At 35.8% G+C, this 22743-nt stretch overlaps 1 protein-coding gene across 1 annotated transcript in view; it reads right to left on the bottom strand.

The window, feature by feature from the left end:
• The window catches only part of Rnf24 (ring finger protein 24), a 60508-nt gene that overhangs the window by 10052 nt on the left and 27713 nt on the right, over window positions 1–22743 (bottom strand). The window contains exons 2-4 of the mRNA XM_005380811.2: window positions 12726–12875; window positions 3653–3695; window positions 1624–1665 (exon numbers count right to left, since the gene is read on the bottom strand). Of these exons, the coding sequence (XP_005380868.1) occupies window positions 1624–1665; window positions 3653–3695; window positions 12726–12868 (228 nt within the window). The 5' untranslated portion in view covers window positions 12869–12875. The remainder of the gene's footprint in view (window positions 1–1623; window positions 1666–3652; window positions 3696–12725; window positions 12876–22743) is intronic.

Consider the following 22743-nt stretch of genomic DNA (forward strand, 5'->3'; position numbering starts at 1 on the left):
AGTGTAGTCACAGATTAGAGCGTTCAGTATGGTAAAGGCCATTTCCTTCCAAATAGATTTATATATTTAACATAATGCTAATTGGTTCAGCAAACCCAGAATTGACGGGTGCCACTGGGATACCTGCTCTGACATGGTCTGATGTAACACACCATGCTTGTTCAGGTGATGAATCGAACTAATACGGAAGGTTCTTTGCCTGACAAACTTGGGTTACCCAGCATGTTAATGTCTATCAGAATTTAATCTTTTCACTATTTTTTTTTTTTTTTTTTTTTGTCTTTTTTGAGACAGGGTCGCACTATGCAGTTCAGGTTGGTCTTGAATTCACTTTGTAGCCCAGGCTAGCTTCAAACTCACAATGATCCTCCTGCCTCAGGTTCCCAAGTGCTGGAATTATAGGTGTGTGAGACCACGCCCGGCTTCACTGATGGTTATCAAAAGGCCTCAATTAGAAAAATGATCACCTTCTATATCGTCATATTAATTTTGGCCATGTGTCAAAATTAATTTTTGGAAAAAGTTAAAAATCAAACAGTAAGTGATGCCTGGTTTAATCAAAGTTTAGGTCTAAAGTGCTGTTAAACAAAAATTTCTATTCTTTGATGAAAAATACACAGAATGCCCAAAGGAGCAGATGATTCAAAGTGTTTAGTCATAATATAGATAATTATTTTTATTACTCAAATAACTCTACAAATTAACTTTCTTGGAAGACACTAACAATGTACCTTCATTACTTTTGGCCATGTAAGACATAGACTTTATAATGTACAGTTTTCCAAATCTGTGTTTTAAATACCAATTCAAAAATTCAGAAAGGCAGGAAGAGAAAGGGCAATACAAATTAAAATTATGAACATCTGTAGTCAGAGGCAACATAGGAGTAACAATACCAAGAATTCTTATAGACAATGTGTCTTAAAATGTAGAAAAGGAAGCCAGATGTGGTAGTGCATGCCTGTAATCCCAGCACTGGGGAGGCTGAAGCAGGAGGATTGCTGTGAGTTTGAGGCCAGACTGGGCTACAAAGCGAGACCCTGTCTCAAAAAGCCTAAAACAAAATAAAACAAAACAAAAAATGTAGAATAGGATATTCAGTCAGGTTTGTCCTTAAGTCACCTGGGAACCAACCCTACAACCCAAGAGCGAGATAATTCTGAGGTTCTTACACCTCTGCGTGCGTCCCTCCCCTCCTCTATTCCTGTCTGCCCCACATCCTCTACTCTGCTCCAGGAAGTAATCAGCGTCTTTTTTGTGCCACCGATAAGAAGGGAATACTGAGAACGTTTTCCAGGGTGAAATGAATACAAATTCATCTTGAATACTAATTTGTTATTTTTCCTCTTTTCATACAGCATGGACAGTGGGCAGCTTCCTGCGGCTATGCAATCTTACCTCGGCACCAGCCCCATTAGAAACATGAGATGCTACTCTTTTCAAACCCTCACGCAACCAAGTTTTATGTAATTTCACCCTCAAATAGTCTATTATGCTGATGAAAATAAACCTACTTTTTTCAGCTTCTGAAGATAAAGGTATTTGAACACACCACAACATAATACTTACATTAGAAAATAACTCAGGAAAGAATTAAAACACTATTATTTATAAGGAACTTACCTCATGTAAATTCAGTTCTTTTACTTTCTCTTTTAATATAACCTGTAAAACAAAAGAAAGTATTCTTAGGCCCATTTAAATCTGCAATTTAAAATATTTCTCTTACTCATCAATATTTTTCTTCTATATATATTTCCCTCAATATACATAGATGTTCAATTTTGGAGAACATCTCTCATAATTTGACGCAGAACATTTTAACAACACTTTTGTAACTTCAACAATGATGCACTATTGTGAAAAGCACTTTTAAAATCTTCAAGTAGATTAAAACTTGGGAAATGGTATTAACACATGCCCCCCAGACTAAGTGGTATGTATGGAGACTGACTGTCTGATTCAGTAACACAGCACTGGCCAGTGGGACTGATTAGGCCAATCTTAACTTTGGAAGTTTGCTTATTATACATCAATGTCTTCCGCAAGTTTTAGTTCTATCCAGAGTTATATTAATGCGCTAAAACGTCATCTAGGTTTGTCTCTAACCTGATTCTGGAGTGACCAGATAGCAGTTAAACTGAATGCCAAGTGATAATGAGGCAGAATTCTATCTAAAATTTTTTTCTGAAAAGAAACTTTTCCAGGAGTAAATCTGACTTAATAGAATTATTTTAATCCTAATGTGGGAAAAAACCCCTATTTTCTTTGTGACTTATTTCTTCTAGCAGGTAATTTCATCTATTAAGTGACCACCAAAGCCAATTTTACTCTCCAGTTAGTCTATATACAAACATGTAGGGTGTCACGATTATGGTAGAACCGAGAAAGAAAGATCCATTCACTTAGAAAACTAAGACATTCAACTCTAATTCTGAGTTCCACATGAGACCTATGGGGAAGAGCATGGGGTTAACCAAAAATATCAGTATGTACATTTAGGGACCATGTCAAAGAGCCCCTATTCCAAAGACATAGGGACAAAAGATGGACAGAAAGATATACAATCTTAAAATGGTGACAGGACCCTGTAACATTGATATCAGCAGGATTAAAGACCCAAATAAGCAGAAGCTTCTCCTTTCTTGATCAAAAAAAAAAAGGCAACGAAAAATTAAAATTAAGGAGAATCCAGGCCCACTGTTTGGTGTCAGTGGTAGAATGTTAACAAATGACACATGGAAGAAAAAAAGGCACTTTTACTTGGCCTTCAAGAAAAGCTGCTTAGCCAGGTGAGGTGGCGCAAGCCTGAATCCCCACACTTGGAAGGCTGAGGCAGGAGGATTGCCATGAGTTCAAAGCCAGCCTACACTATGCAGCTGAGATTCTGCCTCAAAAAAAAAAAAAAAAAAGCTGCCTGGGACAGATCAGCAAAGGGCTGGTAAAAGGCTAACAGTCTATGAATGTGTGACCTCAGCTAACATTTCAAGTAAAAAAGGGAGTAGATGAGATCACTGTACCACAGCTGATCATTTCTGAGGAACTGCTATGTCCTTAAATGGAAGTGAGAAAAAATTCACTTAAATGTTAAGAATCTCTAAACTCTTGAAAAATAACTTCAAGGATTATAATACACAGCATTTCTCTTTAGCAAAATGTTGGCTCCAATTGTCTATTATTCTATCATCTAAACTTTTTATTGTTTCAACTAATGCGAATGAAAGAAAAGAATATGTGAGAAAATGAAGTTATCTGTTTTATTTTGCAAATTGGCAGTTGAAATGCTGAAATAAACATTACTAAATCCAGTCCTGGTTTAAAATATGAGTGTAGGGGCTGGGGATTTAGCTCAGCGGCACAGTGCCTGCCTGGCAAGTGCAAGGTTATGAGTTCGGTTCCTGGTACCAGAAAAACAAAACAAAAAAAATAAAATATAAGTGTAGCCCTCTGCCTCCTGTCCATAATGAGATTCCGTTCACAGTGTACCACCATCTGCACCCTGCATGGGCACCCTGCATAGGAGGTGCCTTTACATCTCCCAAGCTGTGAGCTAAGTAAACCTCAGGTAGTTAAAAGAAAAAAAGAGTGGGAATGTTAGTTTTTAAAGTTTTTTTTGGGGAAAATATGATCCAATATGAATTAAATTTCTCACCTGTTTGTAGGCATAAAATTCTTTATGTGCTTGATGTCTTAGCCTAAGAGACAGAAATGAGCAATGTGATATTAAATTCCAGTAACTTGAAAACAATTAAAAACTCGTTTGGGGCATTAATTTATATTAATATTTTGGATTTTAATTGGTCACCCAAATGACGTATCTTTCACTATGTTATGAAAAAGTATCCAATGAACCAAGAAATATTACCTAAATTATAAATTCTTCTGAAATCTCAGTAAAACAAAATCTCAATACAACAAATGTTGTAAAGATGACTCCATTGTTTTTATACTGATGAAGTCTACTCGTTTCAATAATATTTAATAATTTACATTTTTCTTAATTTAAAAAATTAAATATATAAATATAATAAAAATATGGTGACTGCTTAAATTAAAAAAATTATTACAGTAAAAGACAAACTGCCATCAATCCCCCCAAAATACTCTCCTTCTCTCCAAATACTTATCCTATCATTCTTGCCAATGTATCTTTTACACCCTTTGTGATGTACATCTAACAGTAAAGTACAAAATCTTTATGCAGCTCAATAATTTAAAAAATGTATATGCCAGTTTAATTATCACTTATATTAAGATGTAGTACATATCCAGCAGGCCTGAAATCTCTGAGCTGACCCCTCCCCATCAATATCCAGCTTGTAGGTTACCCCTATCCTGACTTCTTATTTTAGATTATGCCTTTTTCTGGACTTCATTAAATGGATCCTTTGGTTTATACTCTGTTTGGCTTCTCAGTCTACAATCCATCACAAGATTGACCCACCGTGTTGTAGTAATTCAACTGACATAGTATTCCATTATATAATACAATTTATCCATTCTACTGTTGAAGTTGCTATACAAATTCTGTATGGACACATTCTTACTAGACACACAGATTAATTTCTCTTGAGGACATAAGTAAAATTGCTAGTCCAAAGTGCCTTACCTCCTATGGGTAGTTATTGAAAAAAATGTAGCAGGTTTAGTTTAATTTTTTTTTTTTTTTTTTTGAGACAGGATCTTGCTATGGCCTTGTACTCGAGGCAATCCTCCTGCCTCAGCCTCCTGAGTGCTGGGATTACAGGTGTGCGCCACTATGCCTGGCTTAGTTTCTAAACATTTAAATGTAGTCCAATTTATCAACTTTCTCTAATTAGATTAGTCCTTTTGAATGCACCTAAAAGAATGTCTGCCTAACCAGGGTGTGTTATGAAAACAATTTGTTATTTACCTACCATTTTAGATCTGTGATCCATCCGAAGCTGGACTTTATATACACTGTGAGGTAGGAGTCTAGATTCTTTTTATCCCTGCACAGATTTTTTTTTTTCCAGTACTAGGGCTTGAACCCAAGGCCTTCCCACTGAGCTATATCTCCAACCCTTTTATTTCATATATTTGAGTCAGGGCCTTGCTCAATCGCCCAAAGCAGGGTTGAACTTTTGATTGTCCTGCCTCAGCCTCGCAGAGTGCCCAGCTTATCCCTATGCAGATTTTCACTTGCTCACTGTCATTTATTAAAGACCCTCCTTTCCCCTCTGCATTGGTCTACTGTAAACCAGATGTAGCCAGTGTGTGATACTGTTTCTAGAGTTTCTGTTCTGCTCCACTGGCCCATTTAACTATCTTTGCACACTAGTTTGAAGTGTCCCTCAAAAAAATTCATGTCCAGTTAGAATCTCAGAATGTAAAATTATTTGGAAATAGGGTCTTCCAGATTATTATTTAGTTAAGATGAAGCCGAACTGGATTAGGCTGGACCTCCACGCTGACTGAACTGATGTTCTAAGAAGTGGGGACAAAGGCAGGAAAAAAGGCCGCATGATCACAGAAGCAGCCATAAACTAAAGGATGCTGTGATGAGCAGAAGCTAGGGTGGGACTTCAGGGAATATGGCCCCGCCAATTCGGTTTTGGTTTATTTTGTTTTCTTTTTCGAGAGTCTTGCTATGCAGTCCAGGCTGGCTTTGAATTCATAATCCTGCCTCAGCCTCCCACATGCTAGGGTTAGAGTGTGACACCATGCCCATCTCCTGCCAACACTTGTGTGTTTGAACTTTCAGCCCCAAGAAAGAGCTGTCTCCCTGGCTCAGTGTGGACTTGCAGATATTTCAGTCTTACTCATCATGATCACTATTTGTTGCTCACATTGACTTAGGGTTGGCCTTTAAGAGACCTTTCAGGTTGACGCCCTGTCCTCTTATGTCCCCATCCTTTGTATTTCCTTAAACTGACACCAAAACATCTTACAGGCTCATTTTGTACTTCTGTGCCAATCCTGGAATTCCCTACTTCTTCCAAGAAACACCAATACCTTTCATTGGAGAAGAGTGTTCAGAAGCTGAGATCTAGGCACTTGGTGAATACTACTCTGTTTAAATCACTATAGCTTTTAACATGTCTTGGGGTCTGGTAGTAAAAGTCTTCAAGTTTTGCTCTTAATGACTTGCTTGACTATTCTTTGTCCTGCATTTCCATATACATTTCATAAGCTTGTCAATTTCCTCAAAAATAACCTGCTGAGTTTTATGTGGGGTTTATAGATCAACTGGAAAGAACTGACATCTAAGATAGAGTCCAATCTATGGATATAATGTATTTATTTACATCTTAATCATCTTTTATATTCCTCCTAGGAATGTGGTAATTTTGATTTCACTATAAACAGTATTTAAATTTAAAAATTTTCTGATCATTTCTTGCTATTATGCAAAAAAAAGCAATCCCTGCATATGATTCCTGTATTTAATGTCTTGCTAATAATTCACTTATTGTAAATAGTTTACTGTGCAATCTTTTTTTTCTCCCCTTGGGTGGTACTAGGGATTGAACCCAGGGAGGAGTGATATATTCCAAACCCTTTCATTGTCTTAAATGTTGAGACAAGGTCTTGCCCATATTGCCCAGGCTGGTCTTGAACTTGCCATTCTCCTATTTCAACCTCCTGAGAACCTACGATTACAGGCAGGCACCACTATACCTAGCAATTTTTAAATGTTAAAATGTCATGGAACAAATCCTATTTGATTGTGATGTAGTACCTTTTTTGTAGATCTCTGAACCTGATTCACTAGTATTTTGTTCAAGGGAAAGACTGGGCTATAATTTCCTTTCTTGTAATGTCCTTTTCAGGCTTTAGAAATAAAATCATGCTGATCTCATGTGTGTTGTAAAGGATTTCCCCCCTTTCTGCTGACAGAAGAGTGATGTAAGTGTAGAATTTTTGTCTTGTTTGGAGGAACTCACTGGCAAAGCTACTTAGATTGCTTCCTTTGTGGGAATGCATGAACACATTAAATTTTTAATTAGATACAATTATTAAATTTTATATTCCTATGTCATCACTTAAAATTTTTTATTTTTATTTTTGATCAATTACAACTGGGCATCTTATACAAGTCAACAATAGTGTAACCACAACGTTGTACAACCAGTGGCTAATTTCAAAACTTTTTCATCATCCCTAAAGAAACCTGGTACCTGTTAATGAACCATGCTTCCCTTATCCTCCTTCTTCCCATCTCCTGGTGGATTTACATGTAATTGTATTGTCTAAAAAGAATCATAACAGTATGTGACCTTTTGTTTGGCTTCTGATTGAGCATAATTGTTTCTGAGTTTATACTTGTTACAGTATGTATCATGACTTTATTCTTTTTTATGGCTATATAATATTCAATTACACATCTCATTGTATGTATATAATTTGTTTATTCACCTGATGATGGACGTTTGTTTTTTATACTTTTTCTGTATGAATAATGTGGTTATAAACATTCCTGTACAAATTTTTCTGGAATTCTCTTTCCCTTTATCTTGGATATATACTAAGGAGTAAGAGCACAGGGTCATATGATAACTGTGTAGTTAAAGAATCTTCTCTTTTCCAGAGCAGCAATATTTTATATTGTATCAGTAATGTATAAAGGGTTCCCATCTTTTCACATGGTCACCAATGCTTGTTATTTTTTATACTTTTGATTATAGCATCCTGTAAGTATGAAGTAATATCTCACTGTGGTTTGAACTTGCATTGTCTAAATGATCAGTATGTCAGACATTTTTTCATGTGTTGGTTGGCCATTTGTGTCTATAGAGAATTCTTTAAGTTGTTTGCCTACTTTTTAAAAGAGTTTTTGTTCTGGGGACTGAACTCAGGGCAGTGTGCATGCTAGGCAAGTGCTTTATGTTCTGCTACTGAGCTATGTCCTTAGCCTTTTTTGCCTACTATTTAATTGAGTTGTCCTTTTGTTGAATTGCAGGAATATATTATGAATATTAAACTCTTATGAGATATATGATTTACAAATATTTTTCTTCCATTACGAAGGCTGCCTCTTTTTTTGGTGCTGGGGGTTGAACCCAGGGCCTCACACATAGCAAGCTGGTGAGCTATACCCCAGGCCTTCATATTATTGATGTTCTTTTGGTACATAAATATTTTAATTTTTTAAAAAGATGATGTCTCACTATTTCATTGAGGCTGGCCTTGAACTCCTGGACTCAACTGGTCTTTATGTTTCACCTTCCAAACTGCTGAGACTAAAGGCATGTGCCATTTCTTCTATTTAAGAGTTTTATACTTTTTTTTTTTTTTTTTTTTTTTATTTTTGAGACAGGGTCTTATTATGCAGTTCAGGCTGCACTGAGCTCACTTTGTAGCCCAGGCTGGTCTCAAACTCACAACAATCCTCCTGCCTCAGCCTCCCGCGTGCTGGGACTACAGGCATGTACCACCTCGCCCGGCTTATAATTCTGACTCAATGTTTAGGTCATTGGTCCATTCTGAGCTAATTTTTGTATTATTATGTGAGAGAGAGGGCCAACTATATTTCTTTTACATGTGAATATCTGACTGTTTTGGTACCACTGGTTGCACCAATTATTTTCCTACTGAACAATTTTGGTATCTTTGTTGAGTATCAGTTGGCCATAAGTGTTTGTGTTTATTTTTGAATACTCTCAATTCTGATCCTTTGGTTTATATTTCTGTCATTTTGTCAGTACCACAATGCTTTGATTAGTATAGCTTTATAGTGCAGCTTTGAAATCAGGACATATGAATCCTATTTTTTCTTTTTCAATATTGTTTTGGCTATTTGGGCCTCTTTACAGTACCAAATGAATATGAGTTGGTTTTTCCACTTTTGGAAAAAAATATAATTAGAATTTGACAGGAATTTCATTAACCATTAGATTGCCGCAAAGATTACTACCATTTCAAAAACATTGTCTTTCAACCCATGAACATGAGATGTCTTTCCATTTACTCTATTTAGTCTTCAATTTCTTTCAGCAATATTTTGTTGTTTTCTGGATATAAGCCTTTCATTTCCATGGTTAGCTTTATTCTTAGGAATTTTATTGTTTTGGGTGCTACTGTAAATGGACTTGTTTCTTTATGTCCTTTCCAGATTGTTCATTGTTGGTGTACAGATACAATTAGTTTTTGTGTTGATCTCTGTTTGTTTGTTTCTTTTTTGAGACAGGCTCTCCCTGTGCAATACAGGCTGGTCTTGAACTCACTTACGTAGCCCAGGCTGGCCTCGAACTCAAAGTGAGCCTCTTGCCTCAGTCTGTCTAGTTCTGGGATTACAGGTGTGAACCACCACACATGGCCCATGTGTGTTGATTTTGTATTCTGAAAGTCTGCTGAATTTATTAGCTCTGGTAGGGTTTTAAAATTTTTTTTTAGAATTTTGTAGAATTTTATTTATTTGTTTGTATTCTGGTACTAGAGATTGAACCCAGGGCCTTGCACACAATGAGCATAAATTCTACACTGAATCCTCCACGGACTTTAAACAAAAACTGTAACAACAAGAAACAAAAGCTCCTCCTTCCTACCCAAGATTTTCTACACACAGAATCATGTTATCTGCAAATAAATAGTTTTACTTCTTTCCACTTGTATGCCTTCTATTTCTTTTTCTTGTTTAATTTTTCTGGCTAGGACTTCTAGTATAATGTTAAATAACCGAAGTAAAGCAAATATACTGGTTGTGTTCCTGATCTTAGTCTTTCACTAACTATGTTGTTGAGTATGATATTGGCTGTGTTTTTTTCATCAGTGCCCTTTGTGATGTCAGTTTTGATGTTCTGCATTTTTTTTCTAAGAATCTATGTAATTCATCTAAAATTTCCAATATGTTGGCATAGATATATAATATTCTTTGTGATCCTTTAATGTTTGCAGAATTTGTGCTATTAGTGATCTATTTTCCCCCTATTTTTCCTGATTAGTTTTTCTAAAGATTCATCTATTTTATTAATTTCACCAAACAGCTAGATTTAGGTTTCAATGATTTTCTCTTATATATATATATTTTTTTCTTTTTTCTACTTCATTTATTTTTGTGATTACCTTTTTTATTTCCTTTCTTCTATTTTCTTGTGCGTGCATGTGCATGCGTGCGTGCATGCGTGCGTGTGTGTGTGTGTGTGTGTGTGTGTGTGTGTTCAGCACCATGAAAGAAAAATTTAGATCACTGGTTTTCAGTATTTTGGGTTTGGTACCTGAGTTTAAAATTATAAGATTTTCTTTTTAGGTCAAACTTATCATGTAGTTTATACACTCTACATGGTTATTCTTCCTGGTTTTTGTCTGCTTGTTTTACTAAAAGAACACAATACATTTTCATATAAAGAAGTAAGATGTACTCCATTAGAATTAATAAGATGAGGTCTCATTTGTAACTTCCTCTTGCTCATTTGAATCTTTCAACTTGATTTGCATATTTTCCGAAAGTCGAACTTGTTACTTCTAGCCACAGAAGGAATCAATTGTGCTCACCATTTTTCTTTCAATTTCTGGCTAAAAATCCAACCCTTCTAGGAAATTCTCTATTAAATTGATGCCACTTTGCTGTTACTCCTTTAGGTCATACAAATTAATATTTTAGATTGCACTTTTTAATTTTGCACTGCTAAATAAATGTTTTTAAAAGTATCGCAGAGAATATGATAAACAGTGTAGAACAGTGCTGAAGAAAATGATAAAATGATCTGGCTTTTGATGACTACAAATTTGTGGTCTCCATGCTCAGCCTCACATTCTTGTTGCTCTCTAATTCTTCTGTCTGCTCATGCCCAGAATGCATTTCCATGCAGTGGTTGTTTCAAATCCCTGCTATTCTCTTCACATTTTCCCCTACTACACCTTCCCATCATTCAAGTGTCAATTTTCTATTCCCCTGAGAAAGAATGAGGGTTGCCAGACACACAAGCTTCCTCACTCCCAGTCCCAGACTCACACAAGTAATTGTCTTAGGAGAAGGTTCTCCTGCTTAGTACTAATATTGCTGTATCTCTTTGTATGTCTCTTTTTAATCTTCATGATTTATTCTTCCTCACGGATCCTCCATAACTGGCTCATTCTATTATGCTGATAAATATGTACAAGAATCTACCATAAAAAAAAGAGACATCAGAATACTTCCTTGATTTCTCAGCAACTGCCTTTCCCCCAACCTTATCCTTCCTCAGCCAAAGTTCTTCAAGGAGGTCAAAATTTCTCGTATCCATTTCATCTGCTAGTCAGGCTTTGTCCCACAATAGTTTGCCTGCCTTTACCTCTCTACCCCATGCTACTCAGCTTTTTATAACAAACAGTATGAATACAAACTTAATTGCCAAATGTAATAGGAACTTTTCAAATCTTACCAAACATCCTTGGGAGCAGATGACACAACTGACACTATTGAAATGGTACTTGCAGGGTACCTATCTTGTGATTTTCCTTCAATTTCCTGCTATTTCTTCCTAGAATCTTTTGCTTTTTGGTTGTTGTTTTGTTTTGAGGCAGGGTTTCGCTATGTAATCCTGGCTGGCCTTGAACTCACTATGTAGCCCACACTGGCCTTAAACTCCTGGCTCAATCCTCCTGCCTCAGCCTCCTGACAGCTAGGATTACAGGCATGTGCCATCAGATTTGGCACTTCCCAAAATCTTTTGTGGGATCCTCTTAAATATCAGTATTTTCCTAGGATTCTGTCCTGGACCCTTTTCATTTCATTATTATATAACCTCTCTATTTCTAGACTTGGCTTTTCATAAGTTTTAGACCTATATATTTAACCAACTGACCAAACCTAAAAACTATAAGCAGCCAGTATATCTATAAGATATGAGGTATAATTACATTTCGTGAGAACTTTCAGAAAACATTCACTTTTCTTGAATGTAAATGTCAGAATATCAGAGAATACACACTAACTTTGCTTATATTTGACCATTAGGGTAAACATCCCAAAACACTACTAGCAATAATGAATAATTACTGAAAGACATCAGATGATGATATTTATTTTAATGATAATCACATATTGTACAAATACTAAAAACTATTAGCTATATAGCTGTTTAATAAAATTCAATTTTCTACTCTTTTACCACAAAAACGTCTTTGAAGAAAATACCATTTAAATATTTTATAGTCTCACTTTTGGCTTTGAAAATTAGGTCCTATTTAAAAACTGAAAAAACAAAAATGTTTAAATAACTATGAGAAAATCAGCCATGAATCTTTTCTGGCCAAATCTACTACTCAGGTGAGGTGTTACCTGTTGTTGTCTCTACATGTACTATTGGTCATGTAGAATATTCAGTATTTTACGCAGATAATTAATCACTTGAACATCTAACTAGTTTGACAACAAACAGAAACTTAAAGTCCTACAAGAGAAGCTTTCTAAAGGTACAGATCTTGTCTTGGACATTGTTTTTTAATCCCTAATGACTTCAATGTAACTCCTTCTTGAGAAGCAATTTGAAATCCCTGTGAAAGTAGATTAAATCTTGGGGACAGACAATGACATGAATGCATCTGCTAATGTGGTGGAAAAATTAATAAGGACAATGTTTTCCTACAGAGTAAAACACCTCATCAACAGATAGGACTCAAGACTGTATTAAGGTATGTTACTGATTACAGTAGATTAAAATGTCAAACCACATTAACTTTTAGAAAATTTGTCCATTGTCACACTTATAGATTGTTTTAAATGAGGGCAGAATTTCCTTGTTTAACATATTTTGAAGTAACATAAGATGAAAACTGATTACCTAATCAAGTAGCAACAGAAGAGTAAACTAAGAATGAAGACAAATATAGCAGTGCCAAAAACCACAATATATATGTTGAGAGGCAGATTCTGGAATCCAATATTAGGCATCCTGAAGTTGTAGTGTGGGAAATCCGAGCTCATGGATGAACTATGGGGGAAGAAAACAATGGAAAAAAATTAGGCATAAAAATTAAGAAGCAAAACAGCATTATACATTTATTTTTTTCTTTTTTGGTATTTCTGAGACAAAACTCGCTATGTAGCCCAAACTGGCCTCAAACCTGTGATCTTCCTGCCTCAGCCTCCCGAATGCTAGGATTACAGCCCAGCAAAGGCAAAAGTTTTCTAATGCTTGACCTCATTTGAAACAAATAATGATTGACAAAGTGTTAATATTCTTGCCATTCATTCATTCATCCATCATACCAAATAGTTATTTAAGTGCTTATTACATACCTGTCATTATTCTAGAGACTGGAGGTACTGCATAAAAAGTTTTTCAAATTGCATTCCTTCATTAAAAGGTATTTCACTGAGATAATGGCAGTAATTAATATACATGCAAATGTTCAATCTCAAGGTTCAAGAAGAAACAAAAGTTTTTAAAGATTTTTCAAACTCTTTCATTTAAATCAATTTTTAAAGTAGCAATATTTATAGTGGTAAAAATATTTAAAATAACGGATATTTAACAAAGAGATGCTTAAATAATTACATAGTAGTATATGTTACAATATTATGAGGTGACGAAAACTTATGTTTTAAGTAAGTTTTAATGTCAAATAAAAAGACACCTGGGAAAAATGAAATAGGATACCATTGCACATAAAATATAAAACTAATTTTGTAAATATGTATGTACACATGTATGTACTGGCAGAAAAACCCTGAAAGCCAACATATCAAAATGCTAACAGTGGCTTGTGGGTTAGGAGTCATTTTTATTTTCTTATTTTTTTCAAATCCTTTTATTAAATCAGGCCCTATTTAAAAATTTTACTAGCATTACTTTACTTAGTCCTCACAAATTTCTATGGTAGGTACTGTAATTTCTTCCCATGTTACAGATAAGGAAACTAAAGCTGACAAGAGTTTCAGTTACCCGCCACAGCCAGCCTACGTATGGGAGCTGGGGCCTCTCTAACTCCAAAACCACTGCTCTCAGCCTATATGCGCTGTTGCCTTTCTCACGTTCCTTTTTTTTGTTTTGTTTTGTTTTTCTTCTGGTACCAGGGATCGAACTCACGACATTGTGCTTGCCAGGCAGGCGCTGTGCGACTGAGCTAAATCCCCAGCCCCTCTCACGTTACTTTTATAACCAGAAAACAGCAAATGTTTAAACACTGAAAAGAGGATCATTTATGCTGATTTGTTTGGTAGTATTTACTGGTTACTACACAGACTGCCTCCTCCAGTGATGAGGTACACTGATAAAGTGACTCATCACATCTTTTCACTAGACTCTCCTTGTCATTTTGAGTCCTTACAAAATAAAGAGCTCTTGCCAGATCTGTTCATTAAGACCAAAGATTCTTAACTAAACATAACCATGACTCCTCCAAAATCAAAACAAAATCAACCTTATCAAGCAAGTAAATCTTTTATTTATGGATGGAAACAGAAGTTTTCCACAGATCTTTAGTATCCTTGTTCATTGCCTGAAGAGTATATTTACACTACTGACATAATTAGATGCTGACTGACCGTACGTGAAACCTAAGTCTTATCATTTTTTTATTCTTATCAATTTAATTTCCAGCCTCTAATAACTTATACCAGGAAGTTAACAAAGTTGCAAAGAGCAACTTCATTGCATGGAATCTATTCTCTGAGAACCGTCAAACATAAATAACGGGTAATATTTATTTTTGAATTTTTGTCATTTTGGCTTGGTTAAAGCAAGTGCTTTCTTTCTTTCTTCCTTCCCCTTCCTTCCTTCCTTTCTTTTGGGAACCGGGAATCAAACTCAGGACCTTGCACTTGCCAGGCAGGCGCCTGTGTCACTGAGCGATATCCCCGGCCATAAAGCAAGTGCTTTAGTTAACGACAGAATTTCCTTTTACCTACTCTCAGATCTTAGGAAGGGAAGAAGGATGGAGTTAAAAAGTACTTTAGCAAATACACAGAGTACATATGCTGCAGAATTACACAGACAGCTATATGAAGCTTAGCTGTTCACCTTCATGTTGCTGACAGGGCCTCACATGATGACCCTTGCAACAGCTAAGACTTAGATGACTGTCCTTCAATCCCTAAGGAATGTCCTGTCCAGAAAAACTGGGCTTGATAAAATACCTCTCAGCCTACAGAGAGATTAAACATCTATGCTAGGTGGGCTAACAGAGGAAACAGGGAAACAGGCAGGTGGACAAAGGGACAGGTTTAGTCAACAAATCTGGATACCTGTTTCCAGGATGTCACTAGCTAAATGTCAGTACCTGTCTGAACTGTACCTCAACATTCTCACCTTTCAATAGGAAATGCCAGTCTTATTGATTTGAAAGAATTCCTGGAAGGATAAGATGACACAGTAGAAATCAGAGTCTAATACATGTAGTAAATTTTTTTTTTTTTTAAGATAGGGTCCCACAATGTATTTTAGGCTAGTCTTGAACTCACTATGTAGCCCATGCTGGCCTCTGGCTTGCAGTCATCCTTCCTGAGTGCTGGGTTACAGGCGCATGCCACCATGCCTGGCTAATAAAATTTTTTGTCTTAGAATCTTTTTTTTCCTGATAATAGTAGTATAGCCATTGTATGACATATCTTTTCCTGTCATTTTAAGTCTTAAAATCTAAACTGTCTCTTTGACAGTACAGAGATGGATTTTTTTTTAATTCCAGTTGGCCAATCTCTACCTTTTAATTGGAGTGTTTAAGCATATTCAGTATTCCTACTGGTATGGTTGGACTGATGTACCATTTTGCTAATTGTTTTCTATATATCTTGTCCTTTTTTCTGACTTTTAAAGAATTAGGTAGAGGGGCTGGGGATTTAGCTCAGCGGCACAGTGCCTGCCTGGCAAGTGCAAGGTCATGAGTTTGATTCCTGGTACTGGAAAAAAACAAAACAAAAAAATTAGATATTATATAGTGTACCGTTTTAATTTTTTGAATTTTAAAACATTCTTTCTAAATGAAATTTTATTAAGATAATTATAGATTCATTTAGCATGGTGATACCATGCCTATAGTCCCAGCACTTGGGAGGCTGAGGCAGAAGAATCAAAAATTTTAGGCCAGCCTAAGCTACACACTGAGAACCTATCTCAACAAACAAACCAACCAACAGACTCCACCGCCCCCAAGGCAAACACACACACACAAACACCAAAAGGTTATTATAGATTCACAGGAAGTTGTAATATACGTCTGCCATAAATGTATATACACTTTAGGAAAGGAAAAATAGTATGATGTTTCTTTAACAGATGGCATTCTCCTCTTATGGGGGTCCCTAGAGGATGTTGTACATTGCAGAAAACCCAATACACAGCCGGCCCTTAGAGAAGAAACTGAAAAATGCATGTGCAGCAATCTCAGTGAACTAAGGTTGCCCAAGCAGCAGTTTGCTGTACTAATAAATGTCTGGAAGCTAACAGCCACCATTTTGAACACCTCTTATGATTGTAGAGTCAAAGGTAATGTGTATTAATCTCATGATATCTCAATAAATTTAGTTTTACAGTATTTATACAAGTTTTTCTTTTCCTGAAGTGTGTGTGCCACTTTTTTTTGCAGACTCTGTAAAACACAAAAAGGCCAGGTCTGGTGGTGCATACCTATAATCCTAGTTACCTGGAAGGTCAAGGTAGGATGATATCAAGTTCAAGTCCAGCCTGGGCAACTTAGCAAGACCCTACCTCAATATAAAATAAAAAGGTTTGGGGATGTAGCTCAGTGGTAGATTGCTTGCCTAGAGTGTGTGAGGCTCTGGGTTCAATTCCCAGCACTACTAAATAAATAAATAAATAAATATACTTTGCCCAGTTTCTTCTGATGGTTAACAATTTACCATATGATACCACAACTATGTATTATTTATATATAACCCTAACATTATACTGCAAACAGCTATTTTGTTTGATAGAACTTATCAACCTTACTTAGATTTCTCTGCTTTTGCATGTACTAATTTGCCCTATGTATTTGTCATAATAGTTAAGATACTGAACAGTTCCAACGCTATGAGGATCCCTAGTGTCACTTTTTTATAACCAAATACATGTCTACCTTTCACCTTTACTTTCACTATCACCCTTGGCACCTAACTTCTGGCAACAACCAATCTTATCTTCTATTTCTGAAGTTCAGTCATTTCAAAAATGATATATAAGTGAAATCATAAAGTATATAATTTCCTGGAGTTTGCTTTTTTTACTCAGCATAATTTTCTGCCTATTAACCCAAGCTGTTGTGTATATCAACAGTTACTTTTGCTAAGCAGTATTCCATAGTATGAATATACCAGTTTGTTTAACCGTTCATCTCTTGGGGGACATGTTGGTTGTTTCCAACTTTTGGCTATTACATTTAATAAAGCTGCTATGAACACTCAGGTTATAGGTTTTTGTGCAAACGTAAGTTTTCATTCCTATGTGAAAAATGTTCAAGAGTGCTTTGATTTTAAAACTATAACATTTTTTAATTCTTAGTGGTTATTCCAGAGATTACAATATTATGTTATCAAGATACACTTTAGAATAATGCTAATTTAATTCCAGTAAAACAAACTTTGCTCCACTATAGATCCACTTCCCCCTCTTCTGTGATATCATATATATTATATTCTATATATTTATAAACCCAACAATAGTGTCATAATTACTGCCCTGTAATGTCATCTAATTATTATTTAAAAAGAGATATATTTACAGAATCTTCTATATTCCCCTACTACATATTTACTGTTTCTAGTCTTTTTCATTTCCACCTGTGGATTTGATTAGCATCTGGTATTAGTACTCATTTTTTTACCCCAGTGTAATGCCCCTCCGTTTCCTCTTCTTTGGTAGTGCTACTGTCATATAGACTGCATTGTCACATGAAAAGGCCACAGAAAAGGCCAAGTAGTATAAGCTCAATGATATATTTTTATAATTACTGTTCTATGCAACTGTCTCATACACTTGGAAATAATTTAATAGCAACAGTAACTAGGGATGCTGACTCTGGTATTATAGCTCATTTCATTTTTGTTCCTCACATCAAATGCTGTAACCAAGAAAGTCTTCCAGTGTCATACAACTTATGATTTAAGTCTTAAGGTTTAAGCAGCTCCTCACACTTCCATTAGGGTATTTAACTATAGCTTTTTTTTGCTATTGTTTATTAGAACAAAATTAGAAATAACTCACTTCTTAGTTCTCTACTGAGCACCTTTATGATCTTGTAAAACATTGTTTCCTAAAAAATCTTTCTGAGTGGATGGAAAACACAAAACTTAAAATTTCACAAATATGTCATTGAATAGTAGAAACACCTAAGCTTTCTGCTCAAAAAAGTAAGCTAGGTTCTACAGAAAATTTTCTTTAAAGAAAAGAAGAACTATATGAACACATATCCTAGTACAGTTTATGAATTCTATGATAAAACAAGCATGTTAAGTTTCCAGAAGGAAAAGTCAAGTTGCTATAATGGAAAGCACATAAAACTGTTAGCCAGCTGGGTATGGTGGCACATGCCTGTAATCCCAGCACTCAGGAGGCTGAGGCAGGAGGACTGCTGTAAATCTGAGGCCAGCCTGGACTACATAATCCTGAGTTCTGTCTCAAAAAACCAACCAACCAACCAACCAACCAACCGTATTATCAGATTGTCTCAGGTGGTAGGTAACAGAATGGGTTTATACAGCTAGCCGGGCATTTATCATGGGTTTATCAGAGACTATGACCATGTTATTCATCCTTTCTATGCCTTAATTTCCTCATATGATAAAGAATAATGCACAGTTTGACAAGAATTAAATGCCTTAATAAAAACACCAAGGTATATAGTGTACCTGAGAAATGTTAGCTGTTATTAAAGCACTGCATGATAAAAGATAATAGAACTGCTATCTATACTGACATCAAAAGACAGCCGGATAGACTGATTCCAGAAAGATGCATTACACATCCATTCCCCTACTTCTCAAACTAAATATAAGCAAAAATCTCTGGACATTATATGGAAAATAAACACAAGAAGACTCTTAAAGGTAGACAGAAGGCTGCACACTGGCAAGGTTCTAGGGACCCAAAGAATATGGTGGTACGCTCCCTGGGATTTCTTTTTGTCTCACATATACCAAACATGGAGCTAGAGAAGCTGGCAAGCCAGAAATGCCAACAGATGAAGACAGAAAACAAAACAAAACAAACCCAACAAACTTGTTCTCTCTAGCTAAAGGATCACAAAACGGGTACCCTAGCAAGACAGGAAACTTTTAGACAGTAACTGCTCTATTTCAAGCTAAGTATAGTGGCACACACCAGCACTCCCAGCACTTGGTAGGCTGAGGAGGATCACCACAAGTCTGAGGCCAGCCTGTGCTACATAGTGAGTTAAGGCCAGGCTGGATTACATAGTGAGACCTTACCTCAAAACAAGACAAAATAAAACCAAGCTAAACATTCCAGAAAAACCTGGCCATACCTTTACACATGTCATCCAAAGCCAATTAACTTAAGATTTCCATCCTTGCTGGGATATAACAAGGTGCCCCCACCATCCTGTTGGTTAATGTCAGAAAAGGCCAAGTAGAAAGCTGAGACTTTATCCTGCCAGGAGATCACAGGTAGACCCTGACTTCTATCTCTCTCTAGTAATGTGCTGACTCATTATTCAACACATTTAAAAAAACTAAATCATATATACTGTGTTACTATATACAATGGATCAAACTAGAAATCTGTAACAGAAAGTTAATTTTAAAAAGTTCAGGTATTTAGAAACTAACCAAATACACTACTAAATAACCCATGAGTCAAAGACATCTCAAAGGGAATTTAAAACATACATACGTGCACGCGCATCCACACACACACACACACACACACACACAGGAAATAAAAATACAACATGTCAAAATTTCTGACGTAAGTAAAGTGGTGCCAACAGGAAAATGCATAGCACTAAATGCATATAAAAGAAGAAAAGTTTCAAATCAATAATCTAAACTTATATCTAGAACACAAAATAGGAGGAAAATGAACCAAAGTCGAACAAAAGGAAGTAAATAATAAAGAACAGAACTCAGTAAAATCAAAACAGGATAGCCAGAGCTGGGTATGGTGGCCCACACCAGTGTAATACCAGCACTTGGGAGGCTGAGGCAGGAGGACTACTGTGAGTTTGAGACCAGCCTGGGCTACAAAGTGAGCTCAAGGCCAGCCTGAATTGCATAGCAAGACCCTGTCTTAAAAAGACAAAAAAAAAAAAAAAAAAAAAAAAAAAAATCACAACAGGAAAACAATCTAGGAAAAAAAAAATCAACAGAACAAATGCTAACTTTATTCTTTGAAAATATCAAGAATCTTGACATACCTCTAGAAGAATGACAGAGCGGGTGTGGGCTGAAATATAGTTCAGTGGTGGAGTGCTTGTCTAGCATTTAGCATCTATGAGACCCTGGGTTTTGTTCCCAGAAAAGGAAAAAGACATAAATTGCCAATATCAAGTATTAAGTGAGTGATATCATTACAGACTCTCCAGACATCAAAAGCATAATAAGGGTATACAGACATATACAGATACAAATTTAACAACATAAATAAAACAGACCAATTCCTAAGAAACACAAATAACCACAACTCACCCACTATAAGAGATACTCTGAAAAACCATAGCTCCAATAAAACTACAGAAACTAAATTCATCATTTAAAAACTCATTAGAAAACTCCAGGCCTATAGTTTTATGACCAAAGTTGGGCTTATTCAAGGGATTTTAGTGTTTAAAAGTCAACATAATCAACCATATTAAATGGATAAAGAACAATTACATAGTCTTATCAGTTGATGCATAAAAAGCGTTTGATGAAATTCAACATCCTCTTGTGGTTGAAAGAGATCAGAAAGTTAAGAATGAAAGGGAACTTTCTCAACTTGATAAAGAACATCTACAAAAGACAAAACCCAATCAAACAATAACAATAAAAACTGTACAACTAATACTCCTACTTACTCCCTCTCTAGGATCAGGAACAAGGCAAGATATCTGCTTTTACTCTTACTCAACTCAGAGCTGGAAGTTCTAGTGATACAATAATGTAGAAAGGAGAATTAAAGGCATACATATCAGAAAGGAAGAAATTAAACTGCCCCATTTGCTAACACTAGCATTGTGTACATAGGAAAAAAAACACCTTAGGATCTACAAAAAATTCCTGGAACTAGTGGGCTTAGCAATGCTCAAGATACAAAATAAACATAAAAATAATCAATTAACAATGAACATATGAATACCAAAATGAAAAATACAATGAATTTTTATAATTGTTAAAAAAAAAACCATAAGGAACATATCTACTAATAAGACATGTATTGGACTTTTATATGAAAACTATAAAATGCTGAGTAAAGAAATCAAATAAGGTCTAAGTAATGCAGATAAATATTGTACTCATAGATTTAAAGATGTAACAGTAAAAATATTCTCTCCAAATTGATATACAAATTTAGCATAAATTCTTATCAAAATCCCACTAAGACTTTTTTGTTAATAAAGTTTATTAAATTTAGACTAAAAGAAAGGTAAGGAATTAAAATAGCTAAAATAATTCTGAAAAGAGAATAAAAGGGGGGGCTGGGGATTTAGTGGCAAGAGCGCCTGCCTGGCAAGCGCAAGGTCGTGAGTTCGGTTCCCGGTGCCGGAGAAAAACCAAAAAAAAAAAAGAGAATAAAAGGATCAGTCCACCCAACTTAAAGACTATCACAACCACAGTAATTAGGATGGTGTACTACTGGCAAAAGGACAAACAAATCAATGGAACAGAATACAAACCCAGAAATAGGTCTATATAAGTAATGTAAATGATTTTTCAGGAATGTGGAAAACTAATTAGTCAGAAAGAATAGTCGTTTTGGGGCTGGGAATATAGTGGTTGAGGACTTGCCCAGAATGAGCAAGACCCTGGGTTTGAGCCCTCGCGCTATAAAAACAAACAAAAAGAATAGTCTTTTCAACAACAGGCACTGGAGCCAGGCGTAGGGGTGATTGCCATGAATTCAAGGCCAGGCTGGACTACATGGTAGGCCTCTGTCTCAAAAAAAAAAAAAAGGGATGGAGAAGAAGAAAAGAAAAAGGGATGGGGAAGGTGGGGCTGTAGCAACAGGACATCCACAGGCAAAAAACTGAACTGTGATCTTAACTTCTCACATACAAAATAACCCCAAATAGATTATGGGCTTACATTCAAAATGCAAAGCTACAATACAGTTAGCAAAAACATAGATAAAAGATTTGTGATCTAGCATTAGGCAAAGGAGCTTAACAGCAAAAGCATCATCCATAAAAGGAAAAATTAATAAGCCAGATTTCATTAAAAAAAAAACCCTCTGTCTTATCAATGATCCTATTATGAGGATATAAAGATCAACTGGTCAAACAACCCAGGGTATCCTCAAAAAGACATGGTGAAATCAGAACTTGTCAGTATTTCAGAACACAACCTAATTCGGAAAAGAGTTGTTGCAGATGTAATTAATTGATTAGCTGAAATCATACCGTGTCAGGTAGATCCTTAAATCAGTATGACTTGTATCCTTCCAGGAAGAAATGTGACAGAAAGAGACAGACATATGAGGGAAGAATGCTATGTGACAATGGGAGCAGAGCGCAAAGCAGCAATAAGATCATTCATCATTAGAAGCTAGGAGAATTGATATTCTCTCAGACCTCTCAGAAGGAACCAACTCTGCCAACATCTTAATTTCACACTTCTAGATGCCAGAATTATGAGATTCTGTTGTTTACAGTGTCTGTTAGGGCAGTCATAGGAAACTAAAAAAGTTTTACTAGAAAATAGGAAAAAAA

Source organism: Chinchilla lanigera, unplaced genomic scaffold, assembly GCF_000276665.1.
Source record: "Chinchilla lanigera isolate Chin_1 unplaced genomic scaffold, ChiLan1.0 scaffold00014, whole genome shotgun sequence".
NCBI classification, from domain to species: domain Eukaryota; kingdom Metazoa; phylum Chordata; class Mammalia; order Rodentia; family Chinchillidae; genus Chinchilla; species Chinchilla lanigera.